The sequence below is a fragment of the Onthophagus taurus genome, chromosome 11 (assembly GCF_036711975.1).
Source record: "Onthophagus taurus isolate NC chromosome 11, IU_Otau_3.0, whole genome shotgun sequence".
In the NCBI taxonomy this organism is placed as follows: domain Eukaryota; kingdom Metazoa; phylum Arthropoda; class Insecta; order Coleoptera; family Scarabaeidae; genus Onthophagus; species Onthophagus taurus.
Window position 1 is genome coordinate 23687106 of NC_091976.1, and position 21112 is coordinate 23708217.

Sequence of the window (21112 nt, forward strand, 5' to 3'; positions counted from 1 at the left end):
TTGAAAAACCCGATCGTACGATACCCGCATTCCTAAACATTTATCTGTTCCTAACCTATCTGGAATTTTTTATGTGGTTATTACCGGTTTAAAAAATATTTCTCATCTGATATCAAGCAAAGGTTGGTCGCATCGTTTATGAATCACACTTTTATGATAGAATCAAAGCATAGAAAAATAAAAAAAGAATTTGGGTTGGATACGCCCTTTTTGAGGAGAATCTCAACCTTGCATAGCAGTGCACAACTGCTTGATAAAACCAAGTATGTATCTTTTGAAGATGGAACTTCCAGATAATGATGAAAACAACAATGAAGCTGATTGAAGATTGATTGATGAGAGGTTTTTGCCTTCGAATGTAAAACTTGTAAATCAATGTATCTTTGGATGCACATGTTTTTATTAGTGTCATAAACTCGCATACAGTTTAGAATTAAATGCAGCTTCAAATAACTGTTATGGTATCTAACAGTACTTTTCCATAACACCCAAAGCATAGTTTTAGACCAGATTTCAGTTGGGTTTCTGCAAATACTTGCAGCTGGCTTACAACATTATTCGTCAAATTGATTTCTTTTTTTCTGGGTTAATAACAAATTGTCACCTTCGATTCAGATTGCTTTGGAATTGCTGTCCATGGAACTTTCAACATATTCTGCGACGGAAATAACGCACTTTGTTGTAAAGCTTACTTGATAAGAGATAATTACAAAACATCTTCTATTTGACTTTTTTAGTATGGAGGATCTTGATTTATGTTGTTTTTCTTCGAATGTAAAACTTGTAAAACAATGTATCTTTGGATGTACATGTTTTTATTAGTGTCATAAAGTCGCATACAGTTTAGAATCAAATGTAGCCTCATATAACTGTTATGGTTCATATCTGGTATCTAACAGTACTTTTCCATAACACCCAAAGCATAGTTTTAGACCAGATTTCAGTTGGGTTTCTGCAAATACTTGCTGCAGCTGGCTTATAACATTATTCGTCAAATTGATTTGTTTTTGTCTGGGCTAATAACAAATTGTCACTTTGTTGTAAAGCTTACTTTTTTTTAATTACAAAACATCTTCTATTTGACTTTTTTAGTATGGAGGATCTTAAATATGAGTTCAATTCAAGGATAAACCTTAGATCTTGATTTATATTGTTCTCAATTTAACATTTATATAAAGCTAAATCCAGATTAATTCATCTGGTTTGATGTTAGTCCATGATTTCGATACTTTTAAGTTAGACCATCTCGTCCAACCTTGCTGTTCTTGCTTGTCATGATACATAAAGCAGATTTTATGAAGTTTCTTATCCCGAAACATCAACTTGCTGTATGCAATTGCCGATTGCATGATGAAATAGCATTAAGATATGATGAAATAACACAAATAAAAATGAATCTAGAACAAAATCCTTTTATGACAGACACTAGAACGAATGTTAAATTTAAAAGTGTTCATTACAACCAGAGTTTGAGTCATTGTAACACATTGAGAGTTGTATATGAACACAATCCTGCAATATCATTGTGATATAGAACTGGTGTAGAGTCACTTAATTTTGTCAAAGTCTGCCAGGATACCATGTTTTGCAAAAAACTTGCAAATAGTAAGAACAGAAATGATGTGATAATTATTACCATTTTCCAGTTATTTAAGCATTTAATTCAGATTGCCTTAAGTCGAAAAAACTTGGCAAAGAAGAAGAAATCTTTCTCAAATCAGGATGCTTTACACAAATACCGGATTCGAGTACAGCCTATTGTTACAAATTATGTTGAAAATTGACAAAATAAAGCATCGAAATAAGTTTATGCTGTCAATGACATTTAAGACTAACGCCATTAATACAATACGTTAAAATTTAAGTAACATGAAAAATTCTTATTCATTATCGTAGTACAGCAACAACAAAATCATTTTAAGCCGATTTTACAAATACTTTTTTGCATAGTCATGTTTTATTTGGTAGATAATGTATTTGTACATTCTCGCTTTGCCGATAAATAAAAGCTCGAGTTTATGTGTATCGTTATCATTGCCACAAAGCATAACAGTAACCATATCTTTCGATGCTTGCTATCTCCTGCAAAATACTTATCACGCCACCATTTTTCAATAACTCACGAGTGTAATGCTTCTCCAATTTCTTGACGAAATTCTGAAACAGTTTTTTTAACTATAAGATTATTGAAATCTCATCAATATCTGTTGAAATCCGGGTATTTTTCCCCTTCGCTTTGGAACATAATCTAAACTGTTCAAGTATTTCCAGTATTTGCAATTAAAATGCGTCCGAGCGAATTCCGATAAACTCGGTTACACTCACAGTTGTGGTATTTCCTTTGCGATAAAGCCAAAGGCTACGCAGGACGTTGAATAACATAGATTATTTTTTACTCTACAAACGACAATTACAGTGAAAGTACAAAGTACTTTGATTATCACAAAAATTTAAAATTCAATCATTAAATACATTTAAAGATTTTCTTTTACACTTAAAACAAAGTAATATAAAAAAAACGATAAAAAAGAAGATATTTACTAATATGAATTTGTCTGACGTAAAATATAAGGCATTTTCGTTATGAGAGGTCATCGGGGCCGAATTCTTGACCTCCAATTCGGTTATTGTTTACGTCTTTGCAAGTCTTTCCTGAACAGATAGCATCGCGCGACCAAAACTTTTCATCCAATAGCGAAACTCGACGTCAACGACGTCGATTCTTCGACGAGATATGGAGATATCTAAGCAAAAGGTCATTTACGTATTAAAACCCAAAAATGAAAAACATAAAACGTATATTTTATGAACGTTTATTTTCGGGATGTTGTGATACTACTAATCAATTAAAAATAAATGAAATCAATCGGTTTTTAGTTAATATTTAATTAATATTACAATGATTGATTTCATATTCTATTTTTAAAGTTTTATAACCTTGAAATAATATCAGTTAGTTTATTATTCATTGTTTTGCAAAAGAAAATGAAAGGAAAAAAAATTGAAGACACCCTTCCAAGAATAAAGAAAATAATCAGTGACAATTCAATTTGGAATGTAAACGTTTGAGTCACACGAAATGAATAAAAAAAATATTTTTTTAAAAGACAAACAAAACTCTCATTTTGTACACCAAATGGAATTCGAGTTGAATTGAACGCGAATCGTTTGAGTTCTCGCATATACAGAGAAAGTCAGTGCTGCTGCATTCCTCCGTTAAAGCAGTTTTCCCTCCGTTATTTTGACATCGGAACGCGCGACGCGGCGGAAATTTAATGTTATTACGTTTTTAGTAGCAGATTTAAAAGAATGGAAAAAACGCCCCCGAATTGAGGAATTTCTAACGATCCGCGGAATCTTTACGGTATATATTGGAATCTTGGCGAAGGTCCAAAACGAGCGCGGACGACGAACGTACCAAAAAAAAAGGAGTAAAATGGGGATGTCGGAATTCGAATCGCCCACAGTGCTCGACGACGCAAATATAAAACCGACGCCAAGCCGTCTATAGAGACGCCTTTGTGGGCGACAAACGACGACAGACGTCCCTATAAACTTTTATTTTGTACTAATTATTTTACATTTAAAGAGATTTAAATAAAATATAACATAATAGAGTATGGGTAATAAGTTATCCTTAGAACTTGATAAGTTCCTGAAGATGAGGTGTGTTTCTCGAAATCAGTAAAACTACTATTAGTAGCATCTATTCACCAAGATAGGTATGGATTTCTTTTATGCTTTCTAATCTACACTGTTAAAGTCAAAGTATTACCAACGATCCAATTATCCTAGGAGGTCAGCTAACAAGACTGTTGCTATATCTGCTAGAATGATTTAGGGCAAGGGTATAACATGAAGCAAGTACATCAGCAAGGAATTACCTAATGCCAAAGTAATTTGTTGTAAACTACAAGCCAACATCTTCACGACGTATCAAATAATCAAAAAAATTCTTCTTCATTACAATTTATTTCCTGCATATCCTCAAATATATAAATACATCCTGACTATTAAATGAAACGTCTTATTGTTTTTGGCCTCTTGTAGCATCGAGTAACTAACAAAGAAAGTATTGCCCATCTGCATAGCTGATCTTGTATTATCTCGTTCTTTCTTTCGATAGCATTTTTGTTTGCGTGAGCCACCCCATATGGCTACAGTATCAATTGTATTCATTTTAAATTGATGAATTGATTAGATATTTTGAAATATTAGTCCACTTACTCTCAAAATTATTTATATTGGTGGTCCAGTCCAAATTTAGTTAATTGCCGCGAATCTTGCGTTTTTCCACGTTTAGTAAATTCGTTGGATTAGCGGAAAGGTTTAGATCTGTTCGGAACTCTTGAATTAAAACAGGGCTATCATTACCGAATGATAGGTCTATGTGATTTCGCTCTGGAAATTCAAACGCCAAAGTTCTAAAGTCATGTAACTAAACAATCGTGCCTCCATAAAGAAATATATCGCGCTAGCTCTTCTTCTTGTTCTGGAGAGAATGTTGGTGTGTGGCGATCCATTTTTTCTTCGATGATTCTTTGCGGTTAAGCTCTCCTTTTCTTATTTTTTTAACTTGAGCTTCAAGAATTGTACGACGAACTTCAAACTAGCTTTTATTTTGCCCGCTAATACATCCTCAACAGAAAAGAAGTTGAGTAATAACACATATAGATTAATATCATTTTTAATTAAGGATCAAATAGTAGAAAGAATTATGAGATCAAAATATCACAGCAGATCATTACCTGCTCTTCAGTTAGAACTAAAATATTTGACATGAAATTAACACCAAACAAAATGGCGAACCTCACTTTTTTCGTTGCACGTTTTTTCTCTCACAGATTTGCAGTAACTTTATTATTGTGGTTTGAACCATTTAATAACAGATCGTATGATTCTAATTTGACGATCAGCAAGTGGATGGTTTTACCCGTATAATCTAGTTAATAATTAAAGTATTTGTTCTAATAATAGTATATAGAAATTCGTTAAAGTACATAGTGTTCTGTAAGTAGTTTCTAGTCTTTCACAAACATAGTCTAGTCTTTTGTCAGCAGTATATAGTGTTCTAATAACGGTATATAGGTTTCCACTAAAACCCTTTAGTGTTTAGTGAATAGTATCTAGTTTTTTACCAGTTGTCTAGTCTTCTGTCAGCAATAACTAGTCCCCTCCTAAGAATATCTAATCTTTTTCCAGCAGTATCTGACATAATCCTTCATTACAAGTATCTGATCTTCTACAAGCAGTATCCAAGCTTCTATCAGCATTATCAAATGTTCTACCAACTGTATATAGTCAACCATTAAAGTATTTGGTGTTCTAACAATAGTATTTAGTCGTTGAAGTACATAGTGTTCTGTAAGTAGTTTCTAGCCTTCCACAAGCATTGTCAAGTTTTCTGTTAGCAATAGATAGTACTTTACCAACAATTTCTGGTCTTCTGTTACCAGTATCTAGTGTTCCAATAATAAGTATCTAGTTTTCAACGAGATGTCTACTCCTCTCTCAGCAATAACTAGTCCCCTCCTAGCAATATCTAATCTTTTACAAGGAATATCCATACTTCTACCAGCATTATAATAGCTAATAATAGTATATAACATTAAAGTACATAATGTTCTGTAAGTAGTTTCTAGTCTTTCACAGGTATTATCAAGTCTTCTGCCAGCAATAGCTAATTCTCTACCAACAATTTCTAGTCTTCTGACAGCAGTATCTAGTGTTCTAATAATAGTACATAAGTTTCCAATAGAATTCTTTTGTTGAACTAAAACTAGAACTAACACTAGAAACTTTCGGGTTTTGCCGTGCGTCTTTTAAGAAAAGGTTTGAAGTTTCGGATACCATGTTGCAACCTTCTTCAGAAACTGATTCGAAATGTAAACTTTTCAATTAGCACCGGCCGTGAAAGCCTTACTTATAGAACTATTTTGTGTTCTGTAAACAGTATCTAGTTTTCAACAAGTTGTTTAGGCCTCTGTCAGCAGATAATGCACTTCTACCAGCATTATCTGGTGTTCTAACAAATATAGTCAAGTATTAAAGTATTTGGTGTTCTAATAATAGCATACAGCCATCCGTTAAAGTACATAGTGTTCTGTAAGTAGTTTCTAGTGATCTACAAGCATTGTCAAGTCTTTTGTCAACAATTTCTAGTCTTCTGTCAGCAGTATCTAGAGTTCTAATAACAGTATATAAGTTTTTAATAAACTATTTAGTGTTCTATTAGCAATAAGTAGTCCTCTCTATACCTACCCCTCTCCCCTATACCTATTTACTGTAGTTTCATATAGGGAAATTTATCAAAACGTGTACGGAATACCGGAAAACCTTTGGTTTTTTTTTTGTTAGAAGGCCATGGAACTTTGACAGGTTTTCTGTTTATTATTTAAGTAGTATTTGTCAAAATAGAATAATTTTCATAAAATTTGTATTAATTTTACTCCTCTGTCAGCAATAACTAGTCCCCTTTTAGCAATATCTAATCTTTTACAAGAAATATCCAAACTTCTAGCATTATCTGGTGTTCTAACAAATATAGTGAAGTATTAAAGTATTTGGTGCTCTAATAATAGTATACAACCATCCATTAAAGTACATAGTGTATTGTAAGTAGTTTCTAGTGATCTACAAGCATTGTCAAGGCTTTTGTCAGCAGTATCTAGAGTTCTAATAACAGTATATAAGTTTCTAGTAGAACTATTTAGTGTTCTGTAAACAGTATCTAATTTTCTACAAGTTATCTTGTGTTCTATTAGCAATAAGTAGTCCTCTATACCTACCCCTCTTCCCTATACCTATTTTAAATTTGTCAAAACGTGCACGGAATACCGGGAACCAATTTTTTTTTTTTATGGAATTTTGATAGTTTTTCTGTTTATTTCTTAAGTAGTATTTGTCAAAAATAGAATAATTTTCATAAAATTTGTATTAATTCAGCATTACTAGAAGTATGAATTAAAATGAATGAACGCATCATATGAATATTTCATTGACAAAATAGGTTTTTCCGATTTCAATTTTTACATTTTCCATAAATTTACAAGTCAATCACGTTAAAAACCAACACAAACCTAAAATTAAACGTTTTATTGTTGTTTATAACAGATTATTCTAGAATTTAATTGAGTAATTTATCAAGCGATAACAAGGTGATAACAAAATACCTAAAATGTGAATATCGCAACTCTTTTACGTACTTGTTTATAGTTTACGCGAAAAGATTGAAATTGGGATCATTTTTTTCTTAACTAAAGGAGTAAAGCGAAGAAGAGTAACAAAAAAAAATAAAATATGTAACGACGACGATGGGCATTATTTTTAGCAACACGCACCAGCGGTCACGAATGCACGCGTTTTCCGCGAGATGGCGCGAGGAGCGCGCGCGTTGCGGCGTTTTTTAAATCGCGAAAATCGCGCAGGGTTTAAAGACCTTTAAAAATGGAATCCGCATCAGGGAAAAAAGAGAGAACGAAAACGGGCATTCAGCGAAAAGAGAGAGAGCGAGAGGAAGGACATATAAACACACCGAGGATGAAAAAGAAAAAAGAAAGAAAAGAAAAGGAATAAGATGATGAAGAAAAAGAAGATGAAGATGAAGAAGAAAAAGACGAAGAAGGTGGATAGAGAAAAGCGCATAAGGCGCATCACGTCGTTGTCGTCGCATACCTGTCCCTCGGGTCGATCCAAGTGGTCTTCTTCGAGTTGTGGTCGATGAAGTAAACCTTTCCATCGTAGTCCCTAGCCACGTCCCAACCGTCCGGCAGTGGCAACAGGCCATTCCTCGCTTTTGGCATTATTATTATCGCAACATTTAAACGACCGCCCCGCCGAAAACTCCTCTCTCTCTCACGGTTTCCCCGCGCTCAAAACGAACGTACGGCAAACTGGCACACACACACTCAACTACACGGCCATGTTGAATACCACATTATCATGAGCAGGCGACGGGTGACGTCACTACGTCGTCCACCAATCGCGCGATACCTTCCTTGCGAATGGAATGCGACTACAGAAGGCAAAGCCAAAAGCACATAATAATATCTCTCTCTATTTTAATTAGTATTTCGAAAATTTAAAATAATAATAATATTACTTCTATATATTATATATATAAATAGATTTTTCAAAAAAATCCTTTTTCTCTCTCCTTTATTTTGAATCTCTTCAATTTCAATCTTCTTCACTATGTGTCATACACGATTTCTTTTCTAATTCATTTTGAATACTGGTTTTTAATTTTCTAATAAATAAAGAATCTTAATGTATCGTATCCAGCTTGTTTCTTATCGCTTTCTTTTTTTTTCAAATCTTCGTTCGTATTTAATCACATCGCACCTTATCGTGTCCCGTGGCCTAACCTCAAAATGTGTACCAAACACTTTTCGTAATCGCGCAATTTCGCCACGGCACTATCGCGCTCGTACTGAAGCTGAAACTGAATGAAGAAGGAATAAACTCGATCGTGTCGGCGGCAATTGCGCTTAAACTCAAACTGTGTCTCGTCCGTCGTCGAGATCGGCGATCCTATTGGCATGCGAACGGAATGTGGCAGGGACTCGTCGGCCCCTCGGCCCGCAACCCACATTCCCCCCTGCTTTTGCTTGCTTTACTTTGCTTCTTTACTTACATACTCCTCTATCTATACGTTTGTATCCGTATCGTACATGAACTATGTGCGGAGCTAATACGATTATTCTTAAATACTTCTCCGTTTTAATACTTTTCGTTCGGATGGTATTTAAGACGTGGAGAGAGTGTTAAATTTATGTTAACCGCGCACACGTATTCTTATTCTCGAGTTACCACCGCGGACGACGTTGAAATGTTGTAGTTCTAACTAAAACAATATGTTGAATTGGATCATGGTGACATCTATTAACCAATAGTTTAATTATTATTTGAAAATAAAATGTTAATTGGGTTGCATATACACGTATTTATTTTGAAATATAACTTCACAACATTAAAGAAACAAGTAATTGGACCGCATTATACATCACTTGACTAAGCGATATTTTATCGTTTTTAGAGATTTTCATGTTGTCTGGTAGGTAAAGGTGTACCTTATCTTACAAAAAATGCAGAATACCGAAAGACCTAAAATACTATTTGTTTTAAAGGATAAAGCTAAGCGCCAATCGCGTTATACGATTTCAAGTCCGTTTTGCATCATACGTCTAAGAACCGACTTAGATACACCAAGAAATTCTACAATAGAAAAAAATAGATGAATTTACAATTTCGGGCCAGTGTCGTTTTCTACATGTTAGTATAAAATTAAAAGTTTATGTCTTTTATTTTATATAGAATAGAATAAACTTTATTGTGCCAATAAGACCTGAGCAGTATATATGAGAAACAGTAATTAAATTTTTGACCAGTCTGTATAAGATACTCCGATACAACAAATGGCAATCTATTTGACAACATCTGAAGAGTAATCGTGCTAACGTAGATCTTTTTTGAAAAAGCGTTGGCTGAGATATGGAGTTTTAAAGAGCATGTTGAAATTTACCAAAAAAAGCTTAAAACCAAAATAACTCGAAAACGAAAAACGCTAGGTACCAATAAGTTAGATTAAAGTCAACCTATTTTTTTACGTACAATTAAACGGTGTAATAAAAACTATAGCATTCATGGTTTATATCCACTGTATTTTGTTTGTTTGCAGTTGGTCTATTAAAATTTATAACCGACCAAGTTACTCTAGATTTATTTCTATAATAGTATTTATAATATTTCTATATAGAATTTAAGTTTAACTAATTTCGGCCCTTGGCTATCTTCAGCGACTCTACAAATAGATTAACATTTCTCATCTTATCCATTTTACAAACGACAGCGGTAGGTAGCGCTAGTTAGCATAAGATATCACTATGTTGCGTATTTTTATTGCACTAAAACTAGAACTAACACTAGTGAAAGAAGCATTCGAACCGAAAACCAAAAAGTTCGAAGTTTCAACTTTTAATTTTGACATATTTGTCAACTTCATGAAAATCCTTTAAAATGAGTCCAAACTCTACATATTTAACTTTAATATTAATGGAAATACAATCACTTCCGGTTTGAAACGTCAACGTCAATTTAGACATATTTGTCATATTCATTAAAAACCCTTTAAAATGAGTCCAAAGATGACGCACTTATCTCAAATAACAAAAAAGTTAGAATAAAAAACGTTAAACCCTAAGTTAGCAACAATGAAGATAGCAACTTAATTTTTAAATATTAATACCAACCTTAATTTTTAATTTTTTTTTATTATATTTTTTTGTTTTTGTGACAAATATTAAGACATTTTATAAAAATTAAAAATATGTCAAAATGACATTGACATTTTAAACCGGAAGTTCTTATATCTCGAGTAATATTGGAATTAAACGTATCTTGTTTGGGCTCATTTTAAAGGATTTTTAATGAAAAATACAAATATGTCAAAATTGAGGTTAACATTTTAAACCTGAAGTTAGTTATCATATAATAGAAGTTTTATAACTGAAGTTAATTTAATGTTAGTCACTTTTCCGCACTTTCTTTTTAATTTTAACGTGTTTTAATAATCTGATTTCGACTTTGATATGTGATCTTCTTTAACAAAACAAAAAGAAATATTAAGAAACTTGTTTGTAAAATGGATAAGATGAGAGATGTTAATCTATTTGTAGAGTCTCTGAAGATGGCCAAGGGCCGAAACTGGTTAGGCTTAAATTCTATATAAAATAAAAACCAGTTTAAAAGTACAAAATCAAACTCTAGATTATTTTCTTCAAAAATTTTTACACGAAACATCATTTTGTCTCTAGTTTTAGTGATTAAATTTATGCCACGACTTATAAAAACAACCTGTATAATCATAAAACGTAACTAGTGACCAAGGCTTCTGTGCTTGTGATAGCTGTCATCAGTGTACTGTGATAAAAATGGACAGGCACCAAACAATTTTCAATAGTTCGAGTTTTTTTCGTTTTTCTCAACATTATTCATTTGTTGCTTAGTCAAGTGATGCATAATGTGGCCCAATTGTAAGTGTTCTAAATCCAAGATCATAAATTTTTTCAAAGGCTAAACTTATGAGCTATCCATATTTAGTTCTAAAACGAATGGATTTCACTTAAATAAATCGAGATTTAAGATAAATAGAAAAATAGATTTTTATTTTATTCAACTCAGCTTAAAGTAGATAAAATTTTCAAAAATAATCCTTAAAACTATGCTTTCTTTTAAAATGGCAAATAATTATAAGGAATGGTAACTCTACATATCGGGCAACTACCATTGTTTCTTAACCACTCCATAATGCACTAAAATGTAAATAAAAAAGTTAAACAATCAAAATTAACAAAAAACATAATTACGTTATTGTGAAATAAATGCCCACACGATAACGGCATCTCATTTTGCTCGATTTGATCTAAACAAATTGGGCATGCATTAATCTCAGATTGAGTATTCTTGTCTGATTGCGAATCATTTTCCCAAAAACGTAAAATATTATTAGTGGCATCATCAATTATGCTACTTTTAAATGTTAATTTTAAATACTCAACGACATCTTCAAGCTTTATCTCTTTAAAATTAACGTTTTTTTGGGATTGCACAACTTTAATCGCTCCATTTATTTGCGTAGTCGTACAAAGCGGCAACAAACTTTGAATTTTTGTAACAAAAGTATCAAATTCATCACGAGCTTTTATCTTTTTTAATTTTCGTCGGCTTAATCCACATAACGGGGGAAAATCTTCATCTGATGGCTCTATATATGGTTCAAAACTTTCACATTCTTCGTTTAGAGTTTCATCTGGATTTTCATTAAGATCCTCATTAAAACTATCATTTAAATAATTGAATTCTCTATGTGGTTGAGGTAAATCATTTGAGTAATAACCACCACCACATGCTTCATCTTGAAGAGCCCATCCTTGAAAAAAATTGAAATCTGGATTATTTTGATTCCTTCGTTTATTGTTTCTACATATAGTTATTAATTTTGCAATCAAATCAAGCATTAAATTTGGTTGTTCAGTTAGGTTTGGTTCCAATACATAATCTGTACTTAATATTTCAACAAACTGATTGGAGTGTAAAAGTCGTAGAATTTGTTTGTGTCTTTTATCAATTGATTTGTTGTAATGTTCAGCTTCGTTTTGATAGTGTGATATAGTCCAAGAAAGATGATCCACATCCTCTTTTAAATCTAACTTTATAAAATCGGAACGTAACGCTGTTAACATTGCATCAATACTTTGTAATTTTTGTTTGGTTTGTTCTCCTGTGGTTTTTTGAAGATGATGGAGAGAAGTAAAAGCAGATTGTATGATCTCTAACATAGTAGTTTCATGATCAATATAATTTTCTCTTAAAAAATAAATAAATGAAGATAAAATTAAGACGATTAAAATAAAATAAATAATAATAATTAAAAGAAGACGAGAAGATACCTTGATTCTTGTATTTCATCTTCAAGGTGATTAATTTTATTTTGAGCAGCTTTAAGATTCTAATTAACAAAAAAATAATTATGTTATTAAATCAATACTACATGTAGTTAGTCACAAAAGACTAGATACACCACCTAAAAGAAATGGAAGCAAAAAATTTGCTCCCAATCGTTAAACATGGTCGATGGCGGCTTCTGGGCTAGGAAATTTAATTTTTATTGATGGTATCATATTTGGAAATATTGCAAGGCAATTTGAAAACATAACTTGTTTTTTTTTAACAAGACAACGATTCTAAGCATACCATTCATGTTGTCCAAGAATGGATTCTTTCTTCTTGAAAAACTAGCGGATCCAGAAACATATCAGTTATGGAACACCCAGGTCAGAATTTTACTTAAAATACATGATCTTGATAAAATTGCAGATGGCCTACAAATAAACCTTAAAAAATTAACTAAAGAAGAAAAAAATGAATGGAAAATAAAAGATGCAAAAGCACAAAGTATAATAACCACCACATGCTTCAAGTGCAATAAAAAAGGTCATATTGCAAGAAACTGTAGGGAAAATAGTGGAAAAGAACAACAGAAGGACAAATGTGGAATATGCAAGAAGAAAAATCACGCTGCAAAGGATTGTTATTTTAGAATTATACATCGTGATGTTGTTTTAAGATTAGATCAAGAACTTAATCAAAAGAGGAACGAAATTGATGAACAAATTAAAGAAAAAAACAACTCAGGAAGTCCAAAAGGAAGAATATAGAGAGAAGAAAAACGAAGAAAATCATGATAGAAGGGAACAAAGAACAAGAAAACCACCTGTAAAGTTCAAGGACCAAGTATATTTGACATTTGATGAAGTAATAAATGGTGAAGATAAGAAAAAATGGTTAGATGCAATAGAAGAAGATTGAAGTTGAATCAAGTATAGGAATTAGTAAAACGCGAAGAAATTAAGGGACAAAAGGTATTGAGTAATAAATAAGCTTTATAAGGAACTTATAAAGCCAGATTAGTGGTAAGAGATTTTGAACAACCAAAAGAACACATAGAAGAGTTATTCAGTTCTACAGCAAGTATGAGCTGTATTAGAGCAATATTAGTAACAGCAACTACAGAAGCATGTAAAATAACAAAATTAGATATAAAAACGTTTTTTTTTGTATGGCGAACTGAAAGAAGATATCTACATGAAGATACCACAGGGATATAGCAATCTAAACAATATAAACCAAGTGCTTGAAAAATTTTAAATTGACGACAGTAAAAAAACTAAAATACCATTAAGGTAAAACGAAGCGATAATCAAGAGATAAAGAAAGACTTTGCATATAAAGAAGCAGTAAGCAGTTTACTATACTTAACTAACAAAACCAGACTAGATATGTTAAAAATACAAAAAAATGTGACGTAACTGATGTAAAAAGAATTTAAAATATCTACATACAAACAAGGATTTTGGAATCGAATATACGCTTGGAACTGTAAGGAGTTCTACATATCAAGAGTTTTATGGAAGAGTTGATTGGTGAAGAAATACAAACAACAAAGCTTATAGACAATAGAAGTGCTATAGACTTGATCAATAATGGAATTTTAAACAAAGTAAAGATATTGACGTTCGTTTTCATTTTATACATGATGTATTACACATTATACAGAGTGGTTCAGCTTTTAATCGGGGATTTAATTTGGGCATCACTAAAGAGTAATAAATACTACATTCTTAGATAGTTTAGAACTTCCATGCAATGTGGAGTTTTTTTAGGGGATGACCACCCCTATATTTTTTAAATAGCAATCCCTGTCGAGTTTTACCTTATTTTAAAGGTAATGAAAAAAGAAGCACAACCCCATATAGCAAAACCCGATATCTTAATTCTATTATATATATGATATGATAATTCGATTATTAAGCAAGAGTATCATTTTTTTAAATATTGTTTAAAACAACGTAATTTGTTAAGACAAACATTCATCTTATTTATGGTTTTTCTTATAAAAATCACAATCAATTGGTGTTATTTAGTTAGTACTAGATCCTAGTAAGTGCACAACTTCCATAACCAGCTATAAACAATTTTTTTAACAATAGCATTGCTTTACAGTACAATGTAGCATATTTTATTTTTTTTACGCTAAAACAAAAAAAAAGTACCAGTAATAAACAAGCTTTATAAGCCATACCTTTTTATATTAATATTCCATGGCGTTAAAAAGTTGTTATAAAAAAATCAAAGGGGTTGTGAATTTCATCCCCTTAGAGGGCGCTAGGGAAGTTTAAGGTGTGATTGAAAATAAGGTTAACCAGTAGTACATACATACAAAATTTTAAATTCTATGGTTTACTTATACCCGAAATAAAGAATAAAATGTAAATTTTTGGCTCAACTTTGACAGCTCATAGCTGGAAAACAAAAGAGTTGCGACCATATGTTTATATAAAAAACTTGTTTTATTTTGGCAAGTACTACGTCCTAGTAAAGTTTCCCGATTAGAAAGCTGAACCATCCTGTATATGATATTTATATAATACAAGTGTCCCACCTAAGTTGTCTTAGCCCATAGCCGAATTATGATTGAGTTTTGCAAAAAAAAGTTTCAGATAAAAATTGAATCGAATCATATTGTACATATTTTAAAATTAGTTTCAGTAATGGCGGACTTCAGCTTCTACCGGAAATGGATATCAACTTTGTTATTTTAAATAGAACACCTGTATTTACTGCATTTTTGGATTCTTTGTGAAATTTCAATGGTACTTTGTTAAGGATAGCTTAGCTCTAACTGGTATCGTTTTTGAATTATATGACGATTTTCGAAAAAAATGACTTTTGCAGAGTCTTATAAATTTGGTAATACTTAACAAATAATACTTTGAAAACCAGTTCTAATACATGGAACACTAATGACAGTTCTAACGCGTGGAACATTAATGACAGTTTATCTAGTTTGTTTTCCAAGCCTACTTCAACTTTAATAGTATTGCAAAGCGTCCACCACCAATTTTACCAGTCGCTGCAAATGTAATTTTTTTCGAAAATCGTCATATAATTCAAAAACGATACCAGTTAAACCTTATTTGAAAAAATTTTTGAAAACCTCAATCATAATTCGGCTATGGACCGAGGCAACTTAGATGGGACACCCTGTATGTACATGATATAGTCATATCAAAACGAATTAAATTGATCCACTATAATAGTGTAGATAATTTAGCAGAGATTTTTACTAAACCATCAGAAAGGATTAAATTTGAAGGATTTAAAGATAAACTAGTTGTTAGAATTAAAGTTATTGTTGTGTAAAACTTCGTTTTTTTTACTGGGGTGTGTTATGTTTGAGTTTTAGTGGTATAAACAAAAGTCAAGTAGGTTAAATGACAATGTAAAAATATGATAAAACACCACTATACCCAAATACTAGTCAATGTAACAGAGAATCTTGTTCTTTCTATGCCAAGACAACTCCATGCAGTTTTGAATTTGTAAGGTGGACCTAGGGAATATTAAAATTTTTGTATTTGACTATGATTAACTTAATAATGTCAAGTTTTATATATTTTATATGTGTATGTAGACTTTTGTGAGCTGTTAATTTTAGTTTAAATTTTTTTCCTAAGATTGTATTATAATAAAATAGTTATGGTGTTTCAAAATTGTCTACATGTGTAGTAATAAATATTTTTAAAACGAAATGTTCAATAATATGACGTATTATTTAACTGGAGTGAATTTACTTGGTGTACATAGACTTTTGTGACTAACTACACTTAAATTGTTTAAATTCTTTTACCGATAAAGTCTCATTTAATCGTTTGGTTAAATCAGAATTACTTTTTCGTAATTCATCCACAGTCGTTTTTAATACTGATAATTCCTTATCCTTTTTTTGGTCATTTTTATCCTAAAAATTTAATTTCAATAAAACAACAAAGATTTAACCTAAAAAAAAATCTTACCTTGAATTTTAAAGTTTGTACCGACTTATTAATTGTTTTTACTAAATCAGTTTGGAATCCTTTAGTGCATGTGTTAACATTAACTGTTTGAGTTGACTTATCATTGCTAATAACCTGGTTATTGTTAGGAAGATCTCCCCCCAAGAACATATCAATTTGATCTCTTATTATGGGGAAGATGTCATCTCGAAAAATGCTTCCAATCGTTTTAACATCATTCATTTCTAAAAGAAAAAAATTATTTCATGAAAACAAAGACAATAAGATTACCAAAAATGTTGTTTGTTTTAATATAATTATTTAAAGGAATTTCTTCCATATTTTTAGTATAACCCAAAAACTTCATAATCGAATCTTTTAATTTAATCTCATTCAAATTTGTTATACTCAAATTTAAATTTTTGAATACTTTTGGTGTGTGAGAAGTTATTTGTGCAAGGCAGAAAGCATCACGCGAACATCTAAATCTAAAATAAAAAATTTTAATTTAAATTTCCCACAAATAAGCGCCATCTATCAATTAATAATGTAACTTAATGATAACCTTTATTGTTTACACTTACATGTGACGTTTATTTTTGACAACTCCAAGCAAAGCAAAAAACAAAGATTCTTGATATTTTTCGGTTAATTCATAAAATAACTCTTCGGCTTCATCCCATTTGCGTCCACAACATAAAATAACCGCATTGATAAGCAGGATTAAATCGAAATCTGCTTGGGTCATATCGAATTCTTCTGGACATCCCCCTTTTTCTAAATAGTATCTGATTATCGTAATTGTTTCAATCGCTTTCGAAATGTTAAGTTTTATTAAATGTTTAATAAAACTTTTAACGTTCTTTAGTATTGTGTCTTTTTGCGAGATTTCCACGTCCGCACTTTTCTTCCTACGGAATTCTTCTTTTAAGAGGTCGTAAAATGAATTTCCGGATTCCATCTTATTCAACACTTGGTATACTTTTATAAACCACTATTTTTCTTTCTTATCGAATAAAAATGTTAAAATTGCTTGAACAATCCTTTTAAAATCGTTACTGGTACAGCGATGTTTACAGATTGAGTGCAGTTTAACAACTTGTTGGTCTTGTTGGTTGGATTGAAGTGGAAGCGTTGTTGTGTGTGGACAAAAAGCGAAGTTCAACTAATTAGTCATGAATGGATTTTCGGTTAAACTATTTTCAATTTGATAACATTCGTTGTGTACAAAGTGATAATTTAAGTTTTAATTGTTATAATATGATAAGAATTGTTATTACGATAAGATTAAGTTTTTATGTTTTTATTTATGTTGTCTATTAAATGTAAAATGATAATATATATTAAAAATAACCTATTACAATAATTATTTATTAATAAAATAATTTAAATTGATCTTTAAGTTGGTAATTTAGAATTCGAACGCCATCTATTGGTTTCTTTACAAAAAATTATCACAAAAATTAAATTTAAATAGTATAACGAATAATTAGTCATTTCCAATTAAAAGAATATCAAAGGGTTGAAAGCCGATTTTGTTTCATCGAATTCCTCAAATATATTTTAATAATTTTTAACATTGAAAAATTTCTTTCTGCAGACGCAACTGTCACCTGTCAACTGTCAGGTTTTGATAATTTGTTAGTTAAATTTTCAAACAGTTTGACATATTTTAATGTCATTCAGAAAATTGCCTTTTTAAGCTAAAACCAAAAAAAGAAAATGTATGGGGGCTACATAAGGTATTTATTTCCTCCTCGTTCATATACACTACCGATAATACGAGGAGATCGAGTGGATTTATTTAAAAGAATAGCTGGGGTTAATCCTGAAGAGGTAAACTAAATTTTTTTCTAAATAAATAAATTTTATGTTATTTTTATGTTTTAGGAAGATGAAAGCGATGTTCAAATGTCCGCGATCCAATTTATAACCGCCTCCACAATGTATCAAATCAACATTTATTATTTAATTATTTTTATAGATATTTTACTTGCTTCTGGTGGAGGTAATAATCTCCAACATTATTTTTTTTTAATTTTTTGATGTTTTTTTTTGTTTCAGTAAACGTTTTCTTCTCATTTTTACCTTTACACATTTTCTTATCGATTCCTTTACTCGTCCTTTTCATATTTATGAGTAGTTACTCCAAAAAGGGATTTTTATGTATGTGGGAATGCGTCCCAATGTTTTCTGGATTAGGATACAGTTTATTATTATGTCGTTTAACTTTCGCGCTATTCCAAGTTTTTTTTACATTCGTGCCATGTTTACTTCTAATCGATTTAATGACATCTCCAACTTTCTCGTATAATTTTAGAAATTGCCCCGGGGATACAAACAATGTTTGTTTCCCAATGTATCCTTTATTCCCGATTAATCGAACTTGCAACACCCCTGTTTTAGAACGCTCCTTTAACGAAAGCATTTACATGGCGAGTCAATATTATTATAGAATTCATATTTTGGGGTATCACCGACATGATTCAGTACCGCAAATAAAATTGTTGCACGTTTTCGTATCATTTTTCATCTGGGCGTTTGTTTGTGTAATTTCAATGTTTGGGGTTAAACGGGTTGTTAAAGTTACGATGAGTATTCAATTAGTTTTGAACGCGATTGCGGTTTTTTCTGTGTCTTATGGGATGATGTTGGGGAGTGATACGCCGATTCCTCAAGTTCATGAATACAATCGAATTAAAAACATGGATTTTTGGGTCGAAATATTTGTTGTTACGACGGATATCATTGTTATTACCGATATGATATATATGGGGACGTTAAAGCCGAAAAGTTTAACATCTTCACAAGCTGGCATATTAATTGGATTTGGAAAAGGTTTCTTTCTTATCGTAGTCATGTTTTTTACAAATCGATGTGCTCATTTGATATTGGGGCATTATCGATTTTTGGATACAAGGTGTCTTATTGCGTTTGGTATGTTGGTTAAAAATTAGATTATGAAGATTAGTAAATAAATCATTTTAGGTCATGACGTAATGTTTTCTTTTGTACCAGATGTGCTTTATAGGGTTCGTTTTGGTTTAGTACTAACAATCCTTTGGTATTTAGGAATTATAGTCTCAAATATAAACGTTTTGGTTTTGACAATCATCGGAATGGTTAGTGCTATAACAGAAAAATTTAAAACATTGAGAAGATTCCGATTGCTGGTTTTTTGTGGAATATGTGGAGCGGGCTTTTTAGGGAGTATTTATTTTTGTACAAACCTTGGGATGAACACCATTTACATTTATCGCACATACGGGGATCTTTATTTTACGACGGCTTTCATGATCGTGATCAATTTGGCTTTGATGTTTGTGTATTCGATTAATAGGATCATGGAGGATTACACATTTACTTACGGGAATCCCCCGAAAAAATTTTATGTTACTTCTTGGCAAACGTTTCCTCTATTGGCAATTGTAAGTATGATACAACTAAAATTTCATTCATTTTTTTTGTTTAGTTTGTGTTTTTATTTGTGGTAAGTTATGGACAAGAACCAAGTCAAGTTTATATGACTCAAGGAACTTTATTATGGAGTTATATCCACACTGCGATTATGCTTATACCGATTTTTGTGCAAATTTTAACAAAATGTTTTAAGCATCTTAAATATAGAGTGAGTGATTTTTTGTGATAATCCTTCTTAATAAACTTGGTATGTTCTAGACTTTAAAAACGGTCACTAAACCGGGTAGTTCTTGGGGCCCTGGGGATGCTTTGTTGCGCCACGCAAGGAAATACTTTTATCCTCAAAGAGATATTCGTTACAGGAATACGCAATTAGTTTGCCAGCACAGATGCATTTATAATTCCGATAAATATTTTGATGAACATGTTAAACAAATTACCAAAATGCGCGAAATAATTCACAAAATGGGCTTAGAAATTCGAAGAGATGTATTGATGGATATGTATAAATAAAAAATATCAAATATTTTTTTTAATTTTATTATATACAGTTAAATCTTGATATAACGGTCTATCTATAACGCACATGGAGGGGGGGGGGAGAAAAAGGTGATGGGAGGGAGATTGAGGAGATGAGAGAATTCATCTGGGGTATAGATTTAGGGAAGATAGGCATACCTAGAGATTGAGAGGAAAATATCAAATTACTGCACAAAAAGGGAAACACAAACGATTGTAATAATTATACGAACTTTAGGAGGGAGGAACAAGCGGCATACTGGAAAATAGACAAAAGTAAGATCACATATGGCATGGAGAGAGGGTAGGTACTGGGCACACGATATACAGGGTGATTTATTAGCTCACCATCAAACTTTGGTTGATTTCTTATTTCGGTAGCAGCCATTTGTATTCTGTTTAATAACTGTTCTTGTGTGTTAATTTCCACTTGATACACAATTTGTTTCATTTGACTACATAAGTAGAAATCCAATGGATTAAGGTCGGGGGATCTAGATGGCCAAGCAATGGTGGTTTAATCAATGTAGGTAGATCTTTTCGAAATTTTGCATAGTGCCATAATTTCTCATTCTGAACAACTTTTCTTAATGATATTTTGCCGCATCATGAACAAAAAGATTACTTTACTTGAACAAAAAATAGTTTTTGCTTCACTATCAAGGCCGAGTTGATTTTCAAAATATGAAAATTAAAATTCTCTCCACACCAAGCAGTGGTTATTTCCTCAGCCTTAAAATAAAATTCTAAAATTTTTGTCATTATACCTCTGGTAACAT

General features: G+C 31.6%; 3 protein-coding genes across 3 annotated transcripts in view; 1 reads left to right on the forward strand and 2 right to left on the reverse strand.

Moving 5' to 3' along the window:
- LOC111415972 (WW and C2 domain containing protein kibra) overlaps positions 1–8820 on the reverse strand; it is a 30636-nt gene extending 21816 nt beyond the window's left edge. The window contains exon 1 of the mRNA XM_023047889.2: positions 7675–8820. Within this exon, the coding sequence (XP_022903657.2) occupies positions 7675–7802 (128 nt within the window). The 5' untranslated portion in view covers positions 7803–8820. The remainder of the gene's footprint in view (positions 1–7674) is intronic.
- A 2324-nt stretch (positions 8821–11144) lies between these two features.
- LOC111415908 (putative leucine-rich repeat-containing protein DDB_G0290503) lies at positions 11145–17543 on the reverse strand. The gene is made up of 7 exons (XM_023047798.2): positions 16979–17543; positions 16686–16882; positions 16416–16639; positions 16250–16360; positions 12450–12508; positions 11367–12366; positions 11145–11312 (listed from the first exon to the last, which is right to left on the reverse strand). The coding sequence occupies exons 1-7, from the start codon at positions 17353–17355 to the stop codon at positions 11232–11234; spliced, it is 2049 nt and encodes a 682-aa protein (XP_022903566.2). The 5' UTR covers positions 17356–17543; the 3' UTR covers positions 11145–11231.
- Positions 17544–17969: 426 nt separating this feature from the next.
- Positions 17970–20342, forward strand: LOC111415899 (sodium- and chloride-dependent glycine transporter 1-like). Its single transcript, XM_023047788.2, has 6 exons — positions 17970–18230; positions 18285–18402; positions 18459–19331; positions 19383–19822; positions 19867–20022; positions 20073–20342. The coding sequence occupies exons 1-6, from the start codon at positions 18117–18119 to the stop codon at positions 20325–20327; spliced, it is 1956 nt and encodes a 651-aa protein (XP_022903556.1). The 5' UTR covers positions 17970–18116; the 3' UTR covers positions 20328–20342.
- Positions 20343–21112: the final 770 nt, after the last annotated feature.

What these genes read in the sequence shown, in the direction of transcription:
- LOC111415908 (XM_023047798.2), bottom strand. Translation starts at nt 17,355, where the DNA reads ATGGAATCCGGAAATTCATTTTACGACCTCTTAAAAGAAGAATTCCGT. An exon ending in GTCAAAAATAAACGTCACAT is followed by an intron (nt 16,883 to 16,978) that starts GTAAGTGTAAAC and finishes TTTTTATTTTAG; the next exon opens with ATTTAGATGTTCGCGTGATG. An exon ending in GATGAAATACAAGAATCAAG is followed by an intron (nt 12,367 to 12,449) that starts GTATCTTCTCGT and finishes TTATTTTTTAAG; the next exon opens with AGAAAATTATATTGATCATG.
- LOC111415899 (XM_023047788.2), top strand. Translation starts at nt 18,117, where the DNA reads ATGTATGGGGGCTACATAAGGTATTTATTTCCTCCTCGTTCATATACA. An exon ending in TTTACTTGCTTCTGGTGGAG is followed by an intron (nt 18,403 to 18,458) that starts GTAATAATCTCC and finishes TTTTTGTTTCAG; the next exon opens with TAAACGTTTTCTTCTCATTT. An exon ending in TTAAGCATCTTAAATATAGA is followed by an intron (nt 20,023 to 20,072) that starts GTGAGTGATTTT and finishes GGTATGTTCTAG; the next exon opens with ACTTTAAAAACGGTCACTAA.